At 35.3% G+C, this 18,772-nt stretch overlaps 1 protein-coding gene across 1 annotated transcript in view; it reads left to right on the plus strand.

Annotated features, from left to right (window-relative positions):
- PPFIA2 (PTPRF interacting protein alpha 2) overlaps nucleotides 1–18,772 on the plus strand; it is a 643,396-nt gene that overhangs the window by 478,031 nt on the left and 146,593 nt on the right. Inside the window, exon 7 of the mRNA XM_007953155.2 lies at nucleotides 18,550–18,771. Within this exon, the coding sequence (XP_007951346.1) occupies nucleotides 18,550–18,771 (222 nt within the window). The remainder of the gene's footprint in view (nucleotides 1–18,549; nucleotide 18,772) is intronic.

The following is an 18,772-nucleotide window of genomic DNA, read 5'->3' on the forward strand; positions in this document are numbered from 1 at the left end:
TGTGTGTGTGTGTGTGTGTGTATACATATCCAGTGTACATTTAGGACTATTTTAAGAAAGATAACAATACTTATTGGACTTCCTATTTTCCCTGTTTGAGAAGTCCCTGGCAGTACTCCTGTTAATGAGAAATTACATAAAACTTTATCTGAAGTGATGGGACTTTTACCAGTTTTTTGTTTTGTTTAAAAAATGAATGATTCTCCTTTTGGGTGGGCTTAGATACATCCAAAGGAAACCAGCAGTCTGTCTGGCCACCAGTGCATTTTTCTGTTCTGATGCACTTATTTCCAGTATGAAAGGAAAGAGTAACTTATTGGAAGGTCAAGAATCAAATGAAAATTGCATCGGAGGATACACACCCTGGGTCATGATTCTCAGGAGAATCTCCTGGATATTTGCCTTTAAAAACTTCTATCTTTGAATGGTTGAGCTCCTTAATCATCGAGTCCACATGAATCAGGTAGATAAATTGGTGTAATTGTGTACGTCAAGAGTTCCTAAAACATAGAGATTAAGAGCCAAGTGACTGGACAGCACAACAAATAGGACTATACTACTTACCAGAAAATAAATGTAGCACTTTCTCACTTATCCAGTTGAAAGAAATACAGAGGCTACTTCGAGTGTAAAAGCAAAGGACACCAGGAAAACCAGCCTAATTTCCTAAGACCACAACCAGTGCTGGTGTTTGAGAAGCAGTCTTTATTAAGGGCTTCACTGTATTAGCCTTTATCTATGTAAGACATCTATTTAAGACATCTTAAAAACAAAAACAAAAAAACCAACTCACTGCCATCGAGTTGATTCCAACTCATAGTGACCCCTATTGGGTTTCCAAGGTGGTAAATCTTTATGGAAGTAGATTGCCCAGTCTTCTTTCCACAGAGTGGCTGGTAGGTTTGAACCACCAACTGGTTAGCAGTCAAATGCCTTAGGCATTTGACACCAGAGCTCCTTAGACATCATAAGTATTGAAAAATAAGCAGTAATTTAACAGATGGATTCCATGAGTTGTATTTCAGATCTGAATAAAATTATTTTTTCTTTTGCATAAATAAACATATTAATTCAGAAAATAAAGCACTGAGCCCTTTAGCACAAGGCATTTACACTCAAAAATCAGTTTAGTAAGCTCACAAGTAATATTCTGTTACTGTTTTACTATAATCATGTCATCAGTAGTAGGCTGCTATACTTTTCCTCAGAGAATTATATAGTCACATTGGTTTGGGTATGAAATGACCTTTATGATCATCCAGTATTTCAGAAGGCTACAAAATGCCATATCTATGCTAGTTTAATGTAGAATTGGGATTATATTATCTGATACTATTATAGGTTGGGGACAGTATGAAAGACATATATCTTTCTCAGGCATGAAGAACTTGAGATCTTATCAACAAACTAATGGGTGAGACATTGTTCTACTCCTTCTTGAGGATTCTCATATACATTTTTTTAAGTATTATTTCTTCAAATATATCCCCTAAATATTCAGGCCTTACAGAATGTAAGGAAATTCATGTCAGATTGATTTTCAGGAACTGGTTACAGAATTAGTATGAAGGCTTCCAGAGTGATACTGCCTCAGAAACCCAAGGAGAGGTCTCTATGAGTTGGATCCAATTCAATAGCATTGAGTTTGTTTTTGATGTTTTCACAGATACAGGTGTATATGTGGAAGATTCTGAGTGTTGATGACCTAAATACTCGTTGATAACAGTCTTTGCCTTCCAAGTCTTAATGGGAGATTTCAGCCAGTGTAGGGAAGTAATCCTATGCTGTTGCTAACCTAATCACTGTTTCCTGTGGATGTAAGTAAAGAGTTTTAAACATTATGGCTATTGGTATTCATAAAACCAAAACCAAACTCACTGCTGTTGAGTCGGATCCTACTCGTAGCAACCCCTCCTTGTGTTTCTGAGCCAGTATCACTGTGGAAGTACATTGCTCAACCTTCCTTCCAATGAGTGGCTGGTGGGTTTGAACCACCAACCTCCTGGTTAGCAGTCAAATGCCTTAGGCATTACACTACCACAACTCCCTTATTGGTATTTTTTTCAGTGTCTGCAATTGCAAGAAGAGTGGTTTCCAAATGCTTTAGAATAGAGACATGCTATTATTGTTTAAAATGTCTTGTCCACCTCTTCCAGTGTAAACAAAATATATATAAACTATCAAAAAAAAAAAAAAAAGAAAACACTGCCATCGAGTCAGATCTGACTTATAGCAACCCCTCCTTGGGTTTTCTAGGTGGTATCACTATGAAAGTAGATTGCTCAACCTTCCTTCTGAGGAGTGGCTGGTGGGTTTGAACCACCAGTCTTCTGGTTAGTAGTCAAATGCCTTAGGCACTATGCCACCAGAGCTCCTACATAAACTATATCTCATGTATATATTTATTGGAGCCACAGTGGCACAATGGTTAAAGTACTCAGATGCTAAGTGAAAGGAGAGTGATTTGAACCCACCAGCCACTCTGTGGTAGAAAGTTGTGGTCGTCTTCATGCATAAAGATTTATAGCCTTGGAAACTCTATGGACAGTTCTACTGCCCTATAAGGTCATTATGAGCTAGAAATGACTCCATAGCAGTGGATTTGTTTTTAAATATATTTAAAAATATATTTATTGTTATAGGAAATAAACTGTATTTCAACTCATAATACTCCAGAGATGATTTGACCATGTTCCAAAAACATTATTTATATCACATTACTTTTAATTGACATTTTTTATAAAATATGAAATGATATTCAAATTACCATTTCCATAGTTCTTATACGAATATTCCTAAATTACATACATGTAACATTATAAAGCATGTTTTCTTTCCAAATATTTCCCCTACCACCTGATTATTTGAAGTATCTTAGTACCACTGAAGATGAACTTATTACATTCTGTTGGTATGTGTTTATGCTACGAAGGTTACCACTGTAGGATAGTTATAATAAGTATTAGTGTGTAAATTACAAAACTGTATTTAGAGGGAAAAAAAAAACATAGACACACACACACACACAAACACAAAAAACTATTGTTAGATACTATAGACTTGTAAGAAAGTGACTCATATATACTAGTCAAAAGATTACTCTTGCTTAGGGCAGCAAAATAACTTAAATTACAGAGTCAGGGTGGGTTATTAGCCAACAGGAGATGTTTTATGTCAGTGGCTTTAGAGCTTTGACTATTGACATAAATAGTCTCATAAGGGTATATTCCCACACAAGGCTTATTACTCACATAAAAGACCTGTAATTATTACCAATCTTTAAAAAAAAAGAAAAAGATGAACTCAACTGATACAATTCTAAATATTTGTGTAACCTTAAATTTAATCAGTTGTTCTAGAAGAACATAAATGTTCACAGGATAATGAACATTTTTTCCAGAGCAAAAATTTTTCCTTCAACAAACATGTATAAAATACATAATACTTGCCAAATATCTCTCTGATAAAGAGGATAATAAAATTCATGACTGAGATAGTCTATTCTTTCAATTATTTCTCCATTGACTAAGTATTATAGATAAGTACATTAGTAGGTCCTGGCAGAGATACAGAGGACATAGCCCCTACAATAAATTTACCAGGAATCTAGAGGGAGCAAAAAACCTAAATTAATATTGCAAAACATGGTAAAGAAAGGGTACCAAAAAATCATATTATATCTTAAAGGAAAGGTAAATTAATCCTGACTGAGGGTTGTCAGCGAACAACATAGAATAGTGGTGGGACATACACAGCATTTGGTCACTTGACTTCAATTCAAATCCCATCTTTGTCAACTACTAGAAACTCAGGGCTGAATTATTTTCTGCTTTGAATTTTTTGCTGATACTATGTGTTTTCGGGAGCTCTGGTGGCATAGTGCCTAAGGCATTTGACTGCTAACCAGAAGGCTGGTGGTTCAAACCCACCAGCCACTCCACAGAAAGAAGATTGGGCAATCTACTTCCGTAGTGATACTGCCTCGGAAACCCACGGAGGGGTTGCTATGAGTCAGATCCAACTTGACGGCAGTGGGTATATGTTTTTAGTAATGGAGGGCATCTCGAAGTCAAGAAAAAGTATTTTGAGTTATCATGCATTTTGATGTAATTATGTTACATCAGTCAAATGCCTTAGGCACTAGGCCACCAGAGTTCCCATATAGATGTGTGTATGTGTGTGTGTGTGTGTGTGTATATGTATATGTATATGTGTATGTATATACACACACACACAATTATGGAAGAATTAACTTTTTCTTCTTACTCTGTCCTTCCTGCTGATTCTTCATTAACTACTTATTTTCAAAGTTATTATCTCATAAACATTCAACAAAGCCCAAAAGTATTTATGATATAAACTTGTAACCATATGTAACATGTATTTTCTCCACTTAAACAATGATATTCTTCAGTCTTTAGTTCACTAGGACTGAAGCACCGTCCTGGATAATAAAACAGAAAAGCTATTTTTTTTTCCCTTAGATTAGATTTCTAGAAATATAGGTAATTAAAAGATTTTTAAACTATAGGATTGTTTTTTCATTTAGTAGAATTTAATTGAGCTTAGATTAGTAAAACAATGCTATCAATACCTAGTACCAGAGAGTTTTGTTGGTGAACCTAATGATTACAATGATGATTTCATTTAAAGCAAATATTACCTATAGAAATGCTAGTGATTGGAGAATCACTTCAGTTCTTCACATCGCTAAGGGTGATGGAGGTGGTGATCTCTTAGTGACTATATAACACCGGCTCCTTGGCTTATCATGTGAGGTCCTTCTCAAGCTGGCTCTCCTCTTCTGACCTCTCCAGCCTGCTTGTCAACCTCTTTGAACTTAGGTACACTGAATGAACGAAGTTAATTCTTCTATTTTTAAACTGTTGTTCTTGTGATTTCTTCTGCCTAGAATCTGACATTCATAGTGCTTGTTCCTTAAATTAAAACAAAATGAAACATTATCATTTAAGCAACAATAATATACAAATGTGCAAGTTGAATAAAAATACAATTAGCAATAAATTTTTATTTGTATGCCATCCATTCTCTAGTTCCTGCCAGGTAGGTTTCTAGAAGAATTATAGTCAGAAAGTATTTAAAATAAAATGAAAAATAAGTGGCAAGAATAATCCTAAAATCAAACATTCTAATAATTTACTATCTAGTATTAGCATTGTAGAAAGTTGTAGGTGAAGGATATTAAGCTAAGTATTATCAAAGATGGAAAATAAGAGCTCTGGTAGTGTAGTGCCTAAAGCACTGGACTGCTAACCAGAAGACTGGCAGTTCAAACCCACCAGCCACTCCTCGGATGGAAGTTTGGGCAATCTACTTCTGTAGTGATGATACCACCTTGGGAAACCAAGGAGGGGTCGTTATGAGTTGGATTCAACTCGATGGCAGTGAGTTTGTTTGTTTGTTTGTTTTACCAAACTCAAGAGATTTGTAGATTTTTGGCAATGCAATACTATGTTTTAGATTGAGCAATCAATGACAAAAATACTTAAAAATTAATACAACTGTATGAGCAATGTGATCCTCCATGAAGACAAAAAAGATGTTATTTCATTATTCTGCCATATTATGAGATATCCTAATATGAAGATTCTACATGTTTTCACAGAAACCTGTTAGCTGTACTTTACATGTTTGCCTTAGGAATAGACCACATTTAAATTTAAAACTAGTAATAAACATCATTTGTCACAGAGGTCACTCTTTTACTGGCCTGTGTTAACTTCTAACTGAACCGTCATCAATAATGATGTCTTTAGTATATTAATCACTATAGTTTGCCTATTTTTATATATCTTTTTTGTTACATGTCAACAATTATTCCTACAAAAATTTAGTCTTTGTTAACTGTAATTTATTTTGTGCACTATTGATTAAGCTCTGATTTATTTTCTGTATCACATAATCTTTTGTATTTATTTATATATGGATAAAAACTAATGAAATATTTCATCTCTGTGTGGATCTCATATACTGTGCTCTGATTCCTAATAATAACAGGAATCATAATAAAATAGGCTTCTTTTTTATTTTTCAATTGAATTTTCAAGCAGTGAAATCATCCAGAAGAATGGCATTTCTGATTTTGCAGTCTAGGTATTGGCATACTTCCATGGAAAAAGAAGAGTCCAAGTATAACCCTTGATATGTGTGGCTAGAGTGGCCTAGAGGTTTATATTTGATTAGGAGAAGGCCCAGAAGAAGCAAAGTTGGGTGGTTTCATCCATATGTACATGAAAACATCTCCTTTCAATTTATAGGAATTGGGTTTAGGGAAGCACATGACTAAGAGTGACGGTTCTTCTATGTGAAATGGCAAAAATAAAAAAAAATAAAATCTTCTAATGTTATATGGCAACTCAGTGAGCTATTCCTTAACACCAAGTCATCTCTGAGGGCAATGCTTGGGGTATTGCGCTTTACCTATGACCTTACTAGATGGAAAGTTAAAGTGGAAATGATCCCTTCTCTTTAATAATAGATTCAGTGTCATTTATATTATTATGTCAGACTTGAGGGAAGCAGAATTTATATATCTTTGTGGAAGTAGATCTGTCAAAGACTAATTCACAAGAGTTAGGCAGTTTGTTCATTTATCTCCATCCTACTATATAATTAAGGATCTCTGGTGGCATAGTGGGTAAGGCATTTGGATGATAACCAGAAGGCCAGCAGTTCAATCCCACCAGCTGCTCTATGGGAGGAAGATGTCATTTCATTCTTCTGCCATATTATGAGATACTTCCATAAAGATTTACCACCTTGGAAACCCAGTAGCGGTTGCTATGAGTTAGAATTGACTCAATGGCAGTGGGTTTTTGTTATTGCATAATTAAAGGGTTTTCTATGAGTCAGAATTCACTCAACGGCAGTGGGTTGGTTGGACTCTATACCAAGGAATCAGCCCCTTCTGGAAATATAGAGGACAAGTTGTTTTCCCTCCTTCTGTGGTGGTTTAGGAGCTCTGATGGCATCGAGCCTAAGACATTTGACTGCTAACCAGAAGACTGGTGGTTCAAACCCACCAGCCGCTCCTCAGAAGGAAGGTTGGGCAATCTACTTCCATAGTGATATCGCCTTGGAAACCCAAGGTGGGGGGTGGCTATGCGTTGGATCCTACTTATCCTACTCGATGGCAGTACGTTGTGTTTGTTGTTGTGGTGGCTTATCAGATCTATTCTGCCAATCCAGGAGAATTTTTATATTTACCATTAAGATACCCCTTAATTGACCCAATTTTATGTTTCACTTTGATAAGATTTATCCATCTCAGGATTTTCCATGAAGCGCTAATTACCCAGGAATTCAATGGATGATTTACAGAGCCAACCCCATTCCCTAAATGAAGGATCTGTAGGGCAAGTAAATTAGGAAACATTGTGCTATACAAATTTAAACTGGTATCTTTACTGTCTTATTTCTTACAATTTTAAATATTTCCAAGCCTGAAAAGGGAACACAGTGTACTGTGTTTCCTAAACTTGCATGACCAGAAATCCTCTTTATGACCAGAAATAGCACATCCTACAATCAGTATTCTGCAAGATACTGCTTAATGCTGACTCTGTTCTTTTAAAAATAGGCAAACTTCTCTTCAAATCTGTCTAGAAACCTCATTAACAGAAGATCTATAACCCAATGAGAAAAAGATAAATTACTATGTAGAGCCTTTTACAGTTTTCCAAAAGTGCTTTTCATAAGCTGCTTCATTTGATTCCTGTAACAACTGTGTGAGTTTTGTAGAGCAAGAATTATAGGCTCAGAGTCATATAGCTAGTGAGCAGAAGGAGTCGAGGTCAATAGTGTGAGAAGTATACAAAGATTGAAAGTAAACTGTGCGTGAAGAAATGTAGCTTGTACATGTTCTGATTTCGTAGGTTTCAAAACAGAAAGGTATTTATTTTGAGGACACACTTGTCCAGGTGTCTAAGGAAAGGCAAAAGGTTATTAGACTACACATGCAGACTTTAAAATATGCCCAAATACACCTTAGAAAAAGGAAATTTTGTTATAGTTAAGTTTGTCTTTAGCAGTCCTCTAGGCAATGTATACCTCTGCTTCATCATCTTTTTTTCCCTCTATCTACTCTGTTCCTATAACATGCAAACCTCTTCCAATGTCAGGAAAAAAAAGGGGGGGGGGATTTTACTTCCATTACTAGCTATTGCTCTTTTTTCTGCTCCCCTTTGCAGCAAAGCTCTTGGAAGACTTGTCTATTCACAGGCCCATTTTGCTTCTATTTGTTCTTTTTAAAACCCCCACCAATCCTGTTTTTATGCTACCCTTCCCCAGAAACTGCTGCTATTACCATCACCAATAAATTTTATATTACTAAATACAGCAACAATTCTCAGCCATATCTTAATTGATGTCTAAGCAGCATTTGGCAAGGTTGATCATCCCTTCCTCATTGATACATATTCTTCATTGGCATTACAGAAAAACCACATTCTCTTGTTTCTCTCCTACCTCAATATTTTTAATGACTCTTCTTCATAACTTCTTAATGTTAGAGTATTCTAGTACTGAGTCCTCCTTTCTTTTTCTATCTTACTCCCTCAAGTGACCTTAGTCACATATCTTTAAATACCATCCATACCATAATAACTTAAAATTTTTTATCTCTAGTTTAAGCCATACAATCAAATGCATATATCCAACTATCTTATATGTACTACATGAAAAAGAACATGGTGTCAAGTTTGGAGGAAGACTCATTAACAATCTGTAATATGCAGATGACATAATTTGTTAGCTGAAAGTGAAGAAGACTTAAAGCAATTACTAATGAAGATCAAAGACAATGGATTACGCCTCCACATAAAGAAAGCAAAAATCCTCACAACTGGACCAATAAGTAACATGATAAATGGAGAAAAGACTGAAGTTGTCAAATATTTCATTTTACTTGGATCCACAGTCAACACCCATGGAAGCAGCAGTCAAAAAATCAAATCACATATTGATTTGGGCAAATCTGCTGCAAAAGTTTTTTAAAGTGTTGTTAAAGAGCAAAAATGTCACTTTCAAGACTAAGGTGAACCTGATCTAAGCCATGGCATTTTTTAATAACCTTATATGCATATGAGGGAGCCCTCGTGGCGTAGTGCCTAAGGCATTTGACTGCTAACCAGAAGGCTGGCTGTTCAAACCCACCAGCCACTCTTCGGAAGGAAGATGGGACAATCTGCTTCCATAGAGATACTGCCTCAGAAAGTCAGGGAGGGGTCTCTATGAGTTGGGATGGACTTGACAGCAGTGAGTTTTTATGTGCATGTGAAAGCTGGAAAATGAATAAGGAAGACCAAAGAAGAATTGATGCATTTGATTTGCAGTTTTGGCAAGAATATTGAGTACGCCTTGCACTGCCAGAAGAACAAACAAATCTGCCTAGGAAGTATGATGGGAATACTACTTAGAAGTGAGAATGGCCAGACTCTGTTTCTCATACTTTGGTCATGTTATCAGAAAGGACCAGCCTTGGAGAAGGTTATCATGCTTGGTAAAGTAGAGGGTCAGTAAAAAAGAGGAAGACCCTCAATGAGCTAGAGTGACACAGTGGCTGCAACAATGGGCTCTAGCTTAACAAGGAGTGTGAGCATGGTGCAGGACCAGGCAGTGGCTTTTTTTTTTGTTTGTTTTCTGTTATACATTGTATTGCTGTGAGTCAGAACGGACTCAACGGCAGCCAACAATAAAATTCAACATTCTTCTCCAGTACACGTGGATCACACACCAAGCTGGAAGTACAATTGACTTTGGGAATTGGACCTAGAATTACCAGTTTCTACTACTATTCCTCTCATGTTAAGTTCTCCTTGTGAACTCTTGTTGTCCTTCCTGCTCTAATCAATTGTCTTAGCCAATCTAGAAATTTAGAATACAACTGAAATTCACAATAGAAAGGAAAGGGGTCTTGTTTTCTTTTCTTCTGTGAGATTCACTGGTATTTATACAAATAGCTCCAACCCCCACTTTTTGTCAGCATTTTATTAAATATCCTCCCCATAGAGCATGAGTGCCCACTTGCCTTGTATTAATGTATCTAAATGGGCAGCTTTAGTGGTTCCTACAAGATCTCCAGCATTATTTCTTTTTCTATAGCTGAACATAGAAACATCTGTCAATGTTAAAATGATGACTTTTCTCACCAAAAAGAGAAAAAATAAGTAAGCAAAACATTTTACTTCTATACAATTCATCTCTTCGTGCTATATAAATATATAATTTAAGAATGTTATGGGTGAATATTTTTTCACATTAAGCATTTAACAAGCTCATTTCATGTGGTAAAATGAGAAATAGCTACTTTTTATATGCCTAAGTGTTATTAATAATCTTGGAGATATATACTAAAATTCTTCATATTTATCTAGACTTAAGACACTATAAAGTGGAATGTATTTCAATAAAAGCATGCAATATATTGGATAAACCTTATGATTGACTTTATAGATTTCTTTACTATGTCCCAAACTTTCCATTATCATGTGGAATTTTTTAACTCTAAATGGAAAAAGATTGAAGTCATCAAAGATTTCATATAACTTGTTTACACAGTCAACACCAATGGAAGCAGCAGTCAAGAAGGCAGATGATGTGTTGCACTGGGAAAATCTGCCACAAAATACCTCTTTAAAGTGCTGAAGAGCAAAGATGTCTCTTTGAAGACTAAGAGAGGGGAAGGCCCTCAACGAGATGGATTGACACAGTGGACTCAAGTATAACAAGGATCCTGGAGCTGGCTCAGGACTGGGCGGTGTTGTGTTCTGCTATGGATAGGGTTGCCATGAGTTGGAGAGGACTCAACAGCACCTAACAACAACAACAACAACAACACAAGCCATGGCATTTTCAATGGCTTCATATGCATGTGAAAGCTGGACAATGAATAAGGAAAACTACTGAAGAAGAATTGATGCTTTTGAGTTGTGGAGTTGGTGAAGAATACTGAAAGTACCATGGACTGCCAGAAGAATGAACATATCTGTCCTGGAAGAAGTACAGCCAGAATGCTCCTTGGAAGTGAGAATGGCCAGACTTCATCTAACTTACTTTGGTCATGTTGTCAGAAGGGACCATGTCCTGGAAAAGGATATGATGCTTGGTAAAGTGGAGGATCAGCAAAAGAGGGGAAGGCCCACAGTGAGATGGATTGACACAGTGGGTGTAGGATGGGCTCAGGTATAGGTATAGCAGGGATTGTGAGGCTGGCACAGGATTGGGCATTATTTCGTTCTGTTGTACATAGGGTCGCTATGAGTTGGAGCTGACTCAGTGACTCCTAACAACATGAATACATTGCTGATTCACATGAAATTTCCAGTGAACAATCAGTACTAACTTTATTATTATTATTATTATTATGCCCACGAATACTTTTCCTATCTGGATTTGTGTGATTTTTTTTTTTTCAGTTCCACTTTTCTTTAGTAATAATTTTTTCTTCTTCTCACAGAAAGAAGTATTTTTTTTAAAGACTTTTCCCAGTTTTATAGATTTTTCCCATCCTTTGAAAGAATTATTAGTGCTAGGTTAGGTTTCTTATATTAACAACAGCAAATTTTTGACAAGATGGCTGATGATTCACCCTTAAAATTAAAATCTCATAGAAGTCTTTTTAAAAATGGAAAGGAACTGTTTAGAGTTTACAAGTGATGATAAATTTTAAAATATGTGTGGCTCTAATATCTGGGTTTAATTAACAGTAAGATAAATTCATCATTTCTACTCTTTGATACAGTTTTTCCTATTTTCTTTAGAAAGAGTAATATGCTATGAGAAGTAAAATCTATAAGAGAATAAAGATATATTTCAAATGCACTAGGATACAATCAAAGTTTTATTATTTAGAGATGACAAACATGTGAAGAGAGCTGTCAAAAATGAACAATCAAGTTTAGAAATATGCTTATGATAAAGACTAAATTATCAGTTACCACAGGTAACAACTCCCAGAAAAAAAAAAAAAAAGTTAACCAAATATTCATTCTATGTGAGTACTGTCTATGTGCCTCAAAAAAATTATAATTAATACAGCTATTAAATTTTCTGGAGATATTTCTAGCAAAATGTCTATTCAAGGAGGGAAATTAAGTATTAAGTTTTATTAATATAGCAATTTAAATATGCCCTATTCTCTTCCACCAGCGGTCATTACTTTACCACTTAAAATAAATGTGAAAAAATATTCATTATTAAGTTTGCATAACTGCTATTCTTTGCCAGAGTAGAAAAGCAATGTGTGGCCACTAACATATGCTCAGAATAAGTAATAACCATTAAAGTGCCATAAAACTCAGAAGAAAATGGTCAATTAATAATCTAAACTATCCCAGTCTTTTTGAACATGATATAATTTTTATAAATCTATGTTAAAGCTAGCTGTAAGATGAAAAAAAATATTAAAAGTGAAACCATTTTCTTAAAGATTATCCATTAAAAAGAGACATATTTCCATTGTTTATCTAGAAATCAGATAAAAATACAAGTTTAAATTTTTGGTTTAATTTCATGAGAAGTCAATATGATTGATGACATGATGAAACTGTGTTCACCCCACGTGGTCTTATTTGCAGGCTGCATATGCCTACCTCATTATTTAGTTTAATGTGCATTTTAATAATTTTTCCTGTTACCTGAAATTTTCCTTTTTAAAAAGGAAAATTCTTTTTAAAAAGAATTCTCCTATATAGTATCATTAAAACAGGACAATAAAAGAGAAAAGAAAGAGAGTATGTTCATGTCTTAGTTACCTAGCCATATAGAAGAACAAAAATTTATCTTCTCACAGTCCTGGAGGCCAAATGTCCAAATCAGGGTCACAGCCATGTCTACTCCTTCTGTGAGCCTCTCTCCTAGTTACCAATGTCTGTCAGTGACCCTTGGTATTCTTTAGCATATAGACAATCCTCTCATGTTGCCTGTCTTTCCCTGTGAGTACGAGAGAATTCTGCCAAAATATCTTTATAATCTGGAGACAGAACACCCCCTACATAATCTCCCTTTTCACCTCATTGATTGATCACATTGCATTCAATTACATTTTTGGAAGGTGATTGAGTTATAGTATATTAATGTATCATTGGATAATATTATGGAAAGTAATCTGCTCTACCAAAGGCCAACTGGTTGAATCACATGTATTTACTCTGTGATAGGAACTAGACAAGGCTTTGGCCAAACAATTGGAAACCATAGACTAGGCAATTTGACACATAAAAACAACCATCACAGTTCTCTTTTGTATTTATTTTTTTATGAAATCATCCCAATTACCCACAATAACAACTGAATATGTTGTTGTTGTTGTTGTTATGTGCCGTCGAGTCTGACCCGACTCATAGCGACCCCTCCTTGGGTTTCTGAGACAGTATCACTACAGAAGTAGATTGCCCCATCTTCCTTCCGAGGAGTGGCTGGTGGATTTGAACCGCCAGCCTTCTGGTTAGCAGTCAAGTGCCTTAGCCACTATGCTCCCAGAGCTCCCAACAACTGAATATAGTATCTTCAAATTTCTTTCATTTTGAATCCTTGTTGTTCTTCCTTAAACTTATCCCAGTCATCATTTGAAACAATTATTTATTCAACAAATATGTTTTGAATGCCTGCTATGTGGAGGACACCATCTGGTCACTAGAGATACAGAAGTATGAAAAACAAAAATATTCAACAAAATCTGTCTCAAAAACCACTACCTGCAAGGCATCAATTTAAGCACTTGGGATACATTAAGAACAAAGCAGTTGAAGACCTTTTCTATTCTGAAGGCTACAATCTACTGATTTGGAGTAGCATAGCAGACAATAAATGATAAATATTATGAATAAGTAGATCATCTGGCATGTTAGAAAGTAATAAATCTATGAGAAAAGAAAAAGGTAAAGAAATGCTAGTGTGCAGGAGTCCTGGGAAGAGGTGGGATTGGGGACCGATTTTAATAGGTTGTAATATTAAATAAGGTAGTTGAGGTCAGCCTCATTGAAGTAATTGAAGGTGCTAGCCATGTGGATTCTAGGAGAAGAGCATTTCAGGCAGAAGGAACAAATAAAGCAAAGGGAGTAAGATGGAAGAATTATTACTTTCTTAGAGGACAAGTAAAGTTATCAGTATGCATAGAACAAGAGAGGAAAAGGCAGATTAGTAGGAGAGATGTAAGGATGGGAGAGCAGTCATTGCTCATTGTAGATGCTTTGCTTTTCTATTGTGTAGAATGAAAGAAAAACCGAACAGAACACTGCTATGTTTTAAAGAGAGGCATTACTTGATCTGACTATAATGTAACAGAATCACTATAGATAATAACTCTGGCTGCCTTAAGAATGATGGTAAGGGGTCCAGTTTAGGAACAATGAGACCAGGTAGGAGATAGTTGTACTAATTCAAGTATTAGCAGATGGCCCAGAAAAAGGTGGTGACAGTGGAGGTCATGAGAATGGGTTAGAGCCCAGATAAATCGTGAAGGTAAAAACCAGTAAATATTTCTAAATGGATTGTACATGAATTGGCAGAAAAATGAGAACTCACAGATAACTCCAAGGTTTTGGTCTGAGCAGCTGGGATCCTGGAGTTGTCATCGATGAAGTTGGGGAAGGCTGAAATTGAAACAGCGTTAGGGGACAAGAATTTTGTTTTGAACATATTAGAATAAATTGGAATGTCTTTCAATGGGATATTGAGTTGGAGTGTCTCTCAATAGCTAAGTAGAAATACAGAATAGCAGTTAAATATATAAAAATACACAGTTTAAGAATAAGGTCTAAGCTAAAGATAGAAATTATGTGTTTTGGATGGTTAGACAAACAACAAATGTATAAGTATGTGATACAGCTGTTGTGAAAGATCTCTTTGTTATCGTGACATGTGGAGAAAACCCTAAAGAGAAAATCTCATTCACTTTTGGTGATTTCCCTTCTTCTCCCATAGATGGTGTCATCTAATTTTACGGTTTGACGTAGAAAATACACTGACTGCTCCCAACTACAGACTCATACAGTACCTTCTTGGCATCTTCACTTTGACGTATAGTGTAATCTCAAACTTAAGGTTTCCAAAACTTAGTTTCTTATCTTACCCCATCTTAACCCCAATCCACTTCTCCTGCAGATCTGCCCTTCTCAGTAAATGACCCCATCCTTCTAATTGCTAGAAACATTAAATTATACACTTTAATGGGTGGGTTTTATTGTCATGTAAATTATATCTAATAAAACTATTTTAAAAGCATTGACTTTTGTTTAAATAAGTAATTGGTATTTAGGTAAAAGTGACACAATTTATTTGAAAAATAAATATAAGTAACAAGGGTTTGAAGAAAAAAAAATATTTTTTTAAGCTACAAAACAGTTTTATTTTGATCTACTCAGAAGTTATGAAAATGTATGTAAAGGTAAACATAAAATGGATTTGGTGATTTGGACAGATGAAACAGTACATATAAAAGATCATTAACACTTCAGAAAAAAACAAAAAGAACTGAGCTCCAACATTTTCAGATGGAGAGTCCCAGATTCTCACGTAGCACAAAGACTACGTCGTTCACATCTGCTGCTTAAAAAATTAAAGAGATTGACATTCTAAAAGTGTTTTATTTTAGTTGTCTGATTACTGTTTATATTTTGTTAAATTTCTCTTACCTTGAGCCCATTTTAAAATATGCAATTTGTAAACAAGATTTTAATGGACCTCAGCTGCACAGAATTAGAATAATCATTTTTCTAATTTGGAAATTAACATCATTCAGTTGCACTGAGCAAATATTTGTTGAATACAGACATAAACACATGCACACATGCACACACATATATACAGCTATCTACCACTCTGTTTCCATAGCTACACATATATATTACATACGTGGTGTTTATCTATACCATACAGCATGTACAGTTTTACCCTGTAGATTAACCTGCAATATGGTAAAGAGAGAACTGGGCTGGGAATCTGATGTTTTATATCTTAATTCAAATCATCTCTGTGAACCTGAGGTAAATTGATTACCCAAGTCTTTGTTTCTCCAAAGTTCCTTTGGACTCTAAAATCCTAAATGTGACTTCTCAATTATATAAAATATTTATCAAAGTATGCATTTTGGGTTTAGTATTTTTTTTGTAGCTTTTAAGAATCAGCTTTATTAATGTATAATTTACATACAATGAAATGCACTCACTCTAAGTGTACAAATCTGTGAATTCTGATAAATGTTCATACATATGCAAACCACTTCAATCGAGTATAGAACATTCCCAGCAACCCTGAAAGTGCCTCCCTGTCCCTTTGTAGTCACTCCCCAGCCCCAGGCAAAATCAATCTGCTTTCTTGTCACTTAGATTAGAATTATCTTTTCAAGAATTACATAAAAATGGAATCCTACACTACATATTCTTTTGTGTCTGCCTTCTCTCAACATACATTTTTGACATTTTTTCATGTCATTGCAGACATCACTAATTTTTTCTTTTACTTTCTGACTCATTTTTCACTGTATTAATATATTTCAAGGTACATTTGCTTACCTCTATAACGCCCTGTTTCAAAGACTGTATTATGGACATTAAGTGACACATTACTGTATTTTTGTCATAATTACAAAATTACTTGGATGCTTTATCTAGCTGAATGTAACTAAACAAGCATTAGCTTTATATAGAAGGCCTACCTTCCTCAGAGTAAGAACTCCCTCTAATTTATTAAAAAAGGCAATGAAATCTGTGTCCGTTTTTCTGTACTATTTTTAATTTTCTCAGAGCTTTTCTGCTGTTTTCTGTTCTTCCTCCCTTCTCCTACAGTCAGCATAGCTCTACAGTGATTTAATTCCTTAGAATCACACACTATGCAAAATCACACAATAAAAAAGCCCTGGACCTATGGGGGGAAATGGAGTTCAGGGCACATTATGCAGAAACCTTCTCAGTGACATAAAACATGAGAGAGAGACCTAATAAAAATGGTAGCACAGTTTTACATGTTAGATGGTTAAGAAATACACAAATGTACTAATACATCTTGCTCTTTAACTTGGAAAAGAACTGAAAGTTGCTTATGGAAATGAGTGTCAGAGAGCTGCAACTGTGAAGTATTGTGAAGCATTGGAAGGAAGGTTGCTTGACATGAGACAGGAAGTGGATGGGGACTCCACAATACATGGTGAACAGAGATAGCTCTTAAGTGAGGATTGAGCCTATGTGCCTTTTGTGTATTACTACCTGGCTGGTTTCAGTAGGTGCAGTTAGGTGCAACTGAATGTGCTTTCCTCATGCTTCTTGGGGACAAGATTTTACAGAAGAAAATAGAACATTCACATTGTATTCAAATTGCTTCTTTTTAAGTAATAATAATAATAATATTTTATTGTGTTTTCAGTAAAGATTTACAAAGCAGTTTAGGTTCCCATTCAACAATTTCTACACAAACTGTTTAGTGACCTTGGTTACATTCTTCGCAATGAGTGTTATTATTTCCATTCTGATTGTTCCATCTCTGTTCATCTAGTTTCCTTGCCTCCTTACATTCTCATCTTTGTCTCACAAAGTAATTGTTGACTCTCAAATTGCCAATTATATTGGAACAAATTTGCATTTTCAAAAGCAGCTTTGTACAGAATTTACTGCACTTTCTTTACCCTATCTTCATACTTTTCTCTTTCTACCTGGTTAGCACTTTTTGTCTTCTGAATTACTACACTTTTTTTCACCTCAAATCTTCTCCAGTAAAGCTAGACTATAGGGCGTCCTCTGAAGAAGTGGCTGACTGGTTTGTGGGCAGCCCTAGCAGAAAGAAAAAGAGCAATCTCCAAATTATTAACTCATTTCAGCCTTCTTCTGAGTCTCCTTGTGTGCACACAAGGCTTTGATACAATACAGAAATCAGGACTTTTCTATGTTATACTCTTGTTATAGATAGGGCAGACTCACAGCGGGAATAACCTTTAAAAAATTATGTAAGCTCTTTCTCTGAGTGCCTTTGAAAATAAAACTTATAAAGTCACAAGGAATTTGAATAAGAACAGAAAATATTGCATAGTTTCTGTGTCCTTATTCAATAACATTATGATATGTTACACAAATACAATATTAATAATAATTAGTTTTTATATAATTTATTGAACTAATAGGTATCATTTGTGGATTTTAGGAGACACCTGTTTTGTAATAAGACATGTTGTTGTTAGGTGCTGTCGCATTGGCTCTGCCTCATAGCGACTCAGTACAACAGAACAAACACTGGCCAGTCCTGTACCATGCTCACAGTCTTCGCCTGAGCCCATCGTTGCAGTCACTATACAAATATAACAATATACGTATATTGCTTCGATTCCAAATGCCTCAAGTTTTGTGTTTGAAAAGTAATGGTCTACCTTTACATTTTAATATCAGTTAAGATTTTGCTTAGGAACTTAGTTTTTCTTCAAAACTAGTTATTTTCAAAAATCCTTATTTCTCAGCATGAAAGATATATCTGTTTCAGTTTTCTAAGTTTATGAATTTTAAAAAGTTGAATAAATCTTCGCTACCATTTATTCTTTTTCTACAGCGTTTGTCCAATGGTTCTATAGATTCAACAGATGAAACTAGTCAAATAGTTGAACTACAAGAATTGCTTGAAAAGCAAAACTACGAAATGGCACAAATGAAAGAACGTTTAGCCGCCCTGTCTTCCCGAGTGGGAGAGGTGGAACAGGAAGCAGAGACAGCAAGAAAGGATCTCATTAAAACAGAAGAAATGAATACTAAATATCAAAGGGACATCAGGGAGG

This window comes from Orycteropus afer, unplaced genomic scaffold, assembly GCF_000298275.1.
Source record: "Orycteropus afer afer isolate SDZICR_OR568_19922 unplaced genomic scaffold, OryAfe1.0 scaffold00375, whole genome shotgun sequence".
Lineage (NCBI taxonomy): Eukaryota > Metazoa > Chordata > Mammalia > Tubulidentata > Orycteropodidae > Orycteropus > Orycteropus afer.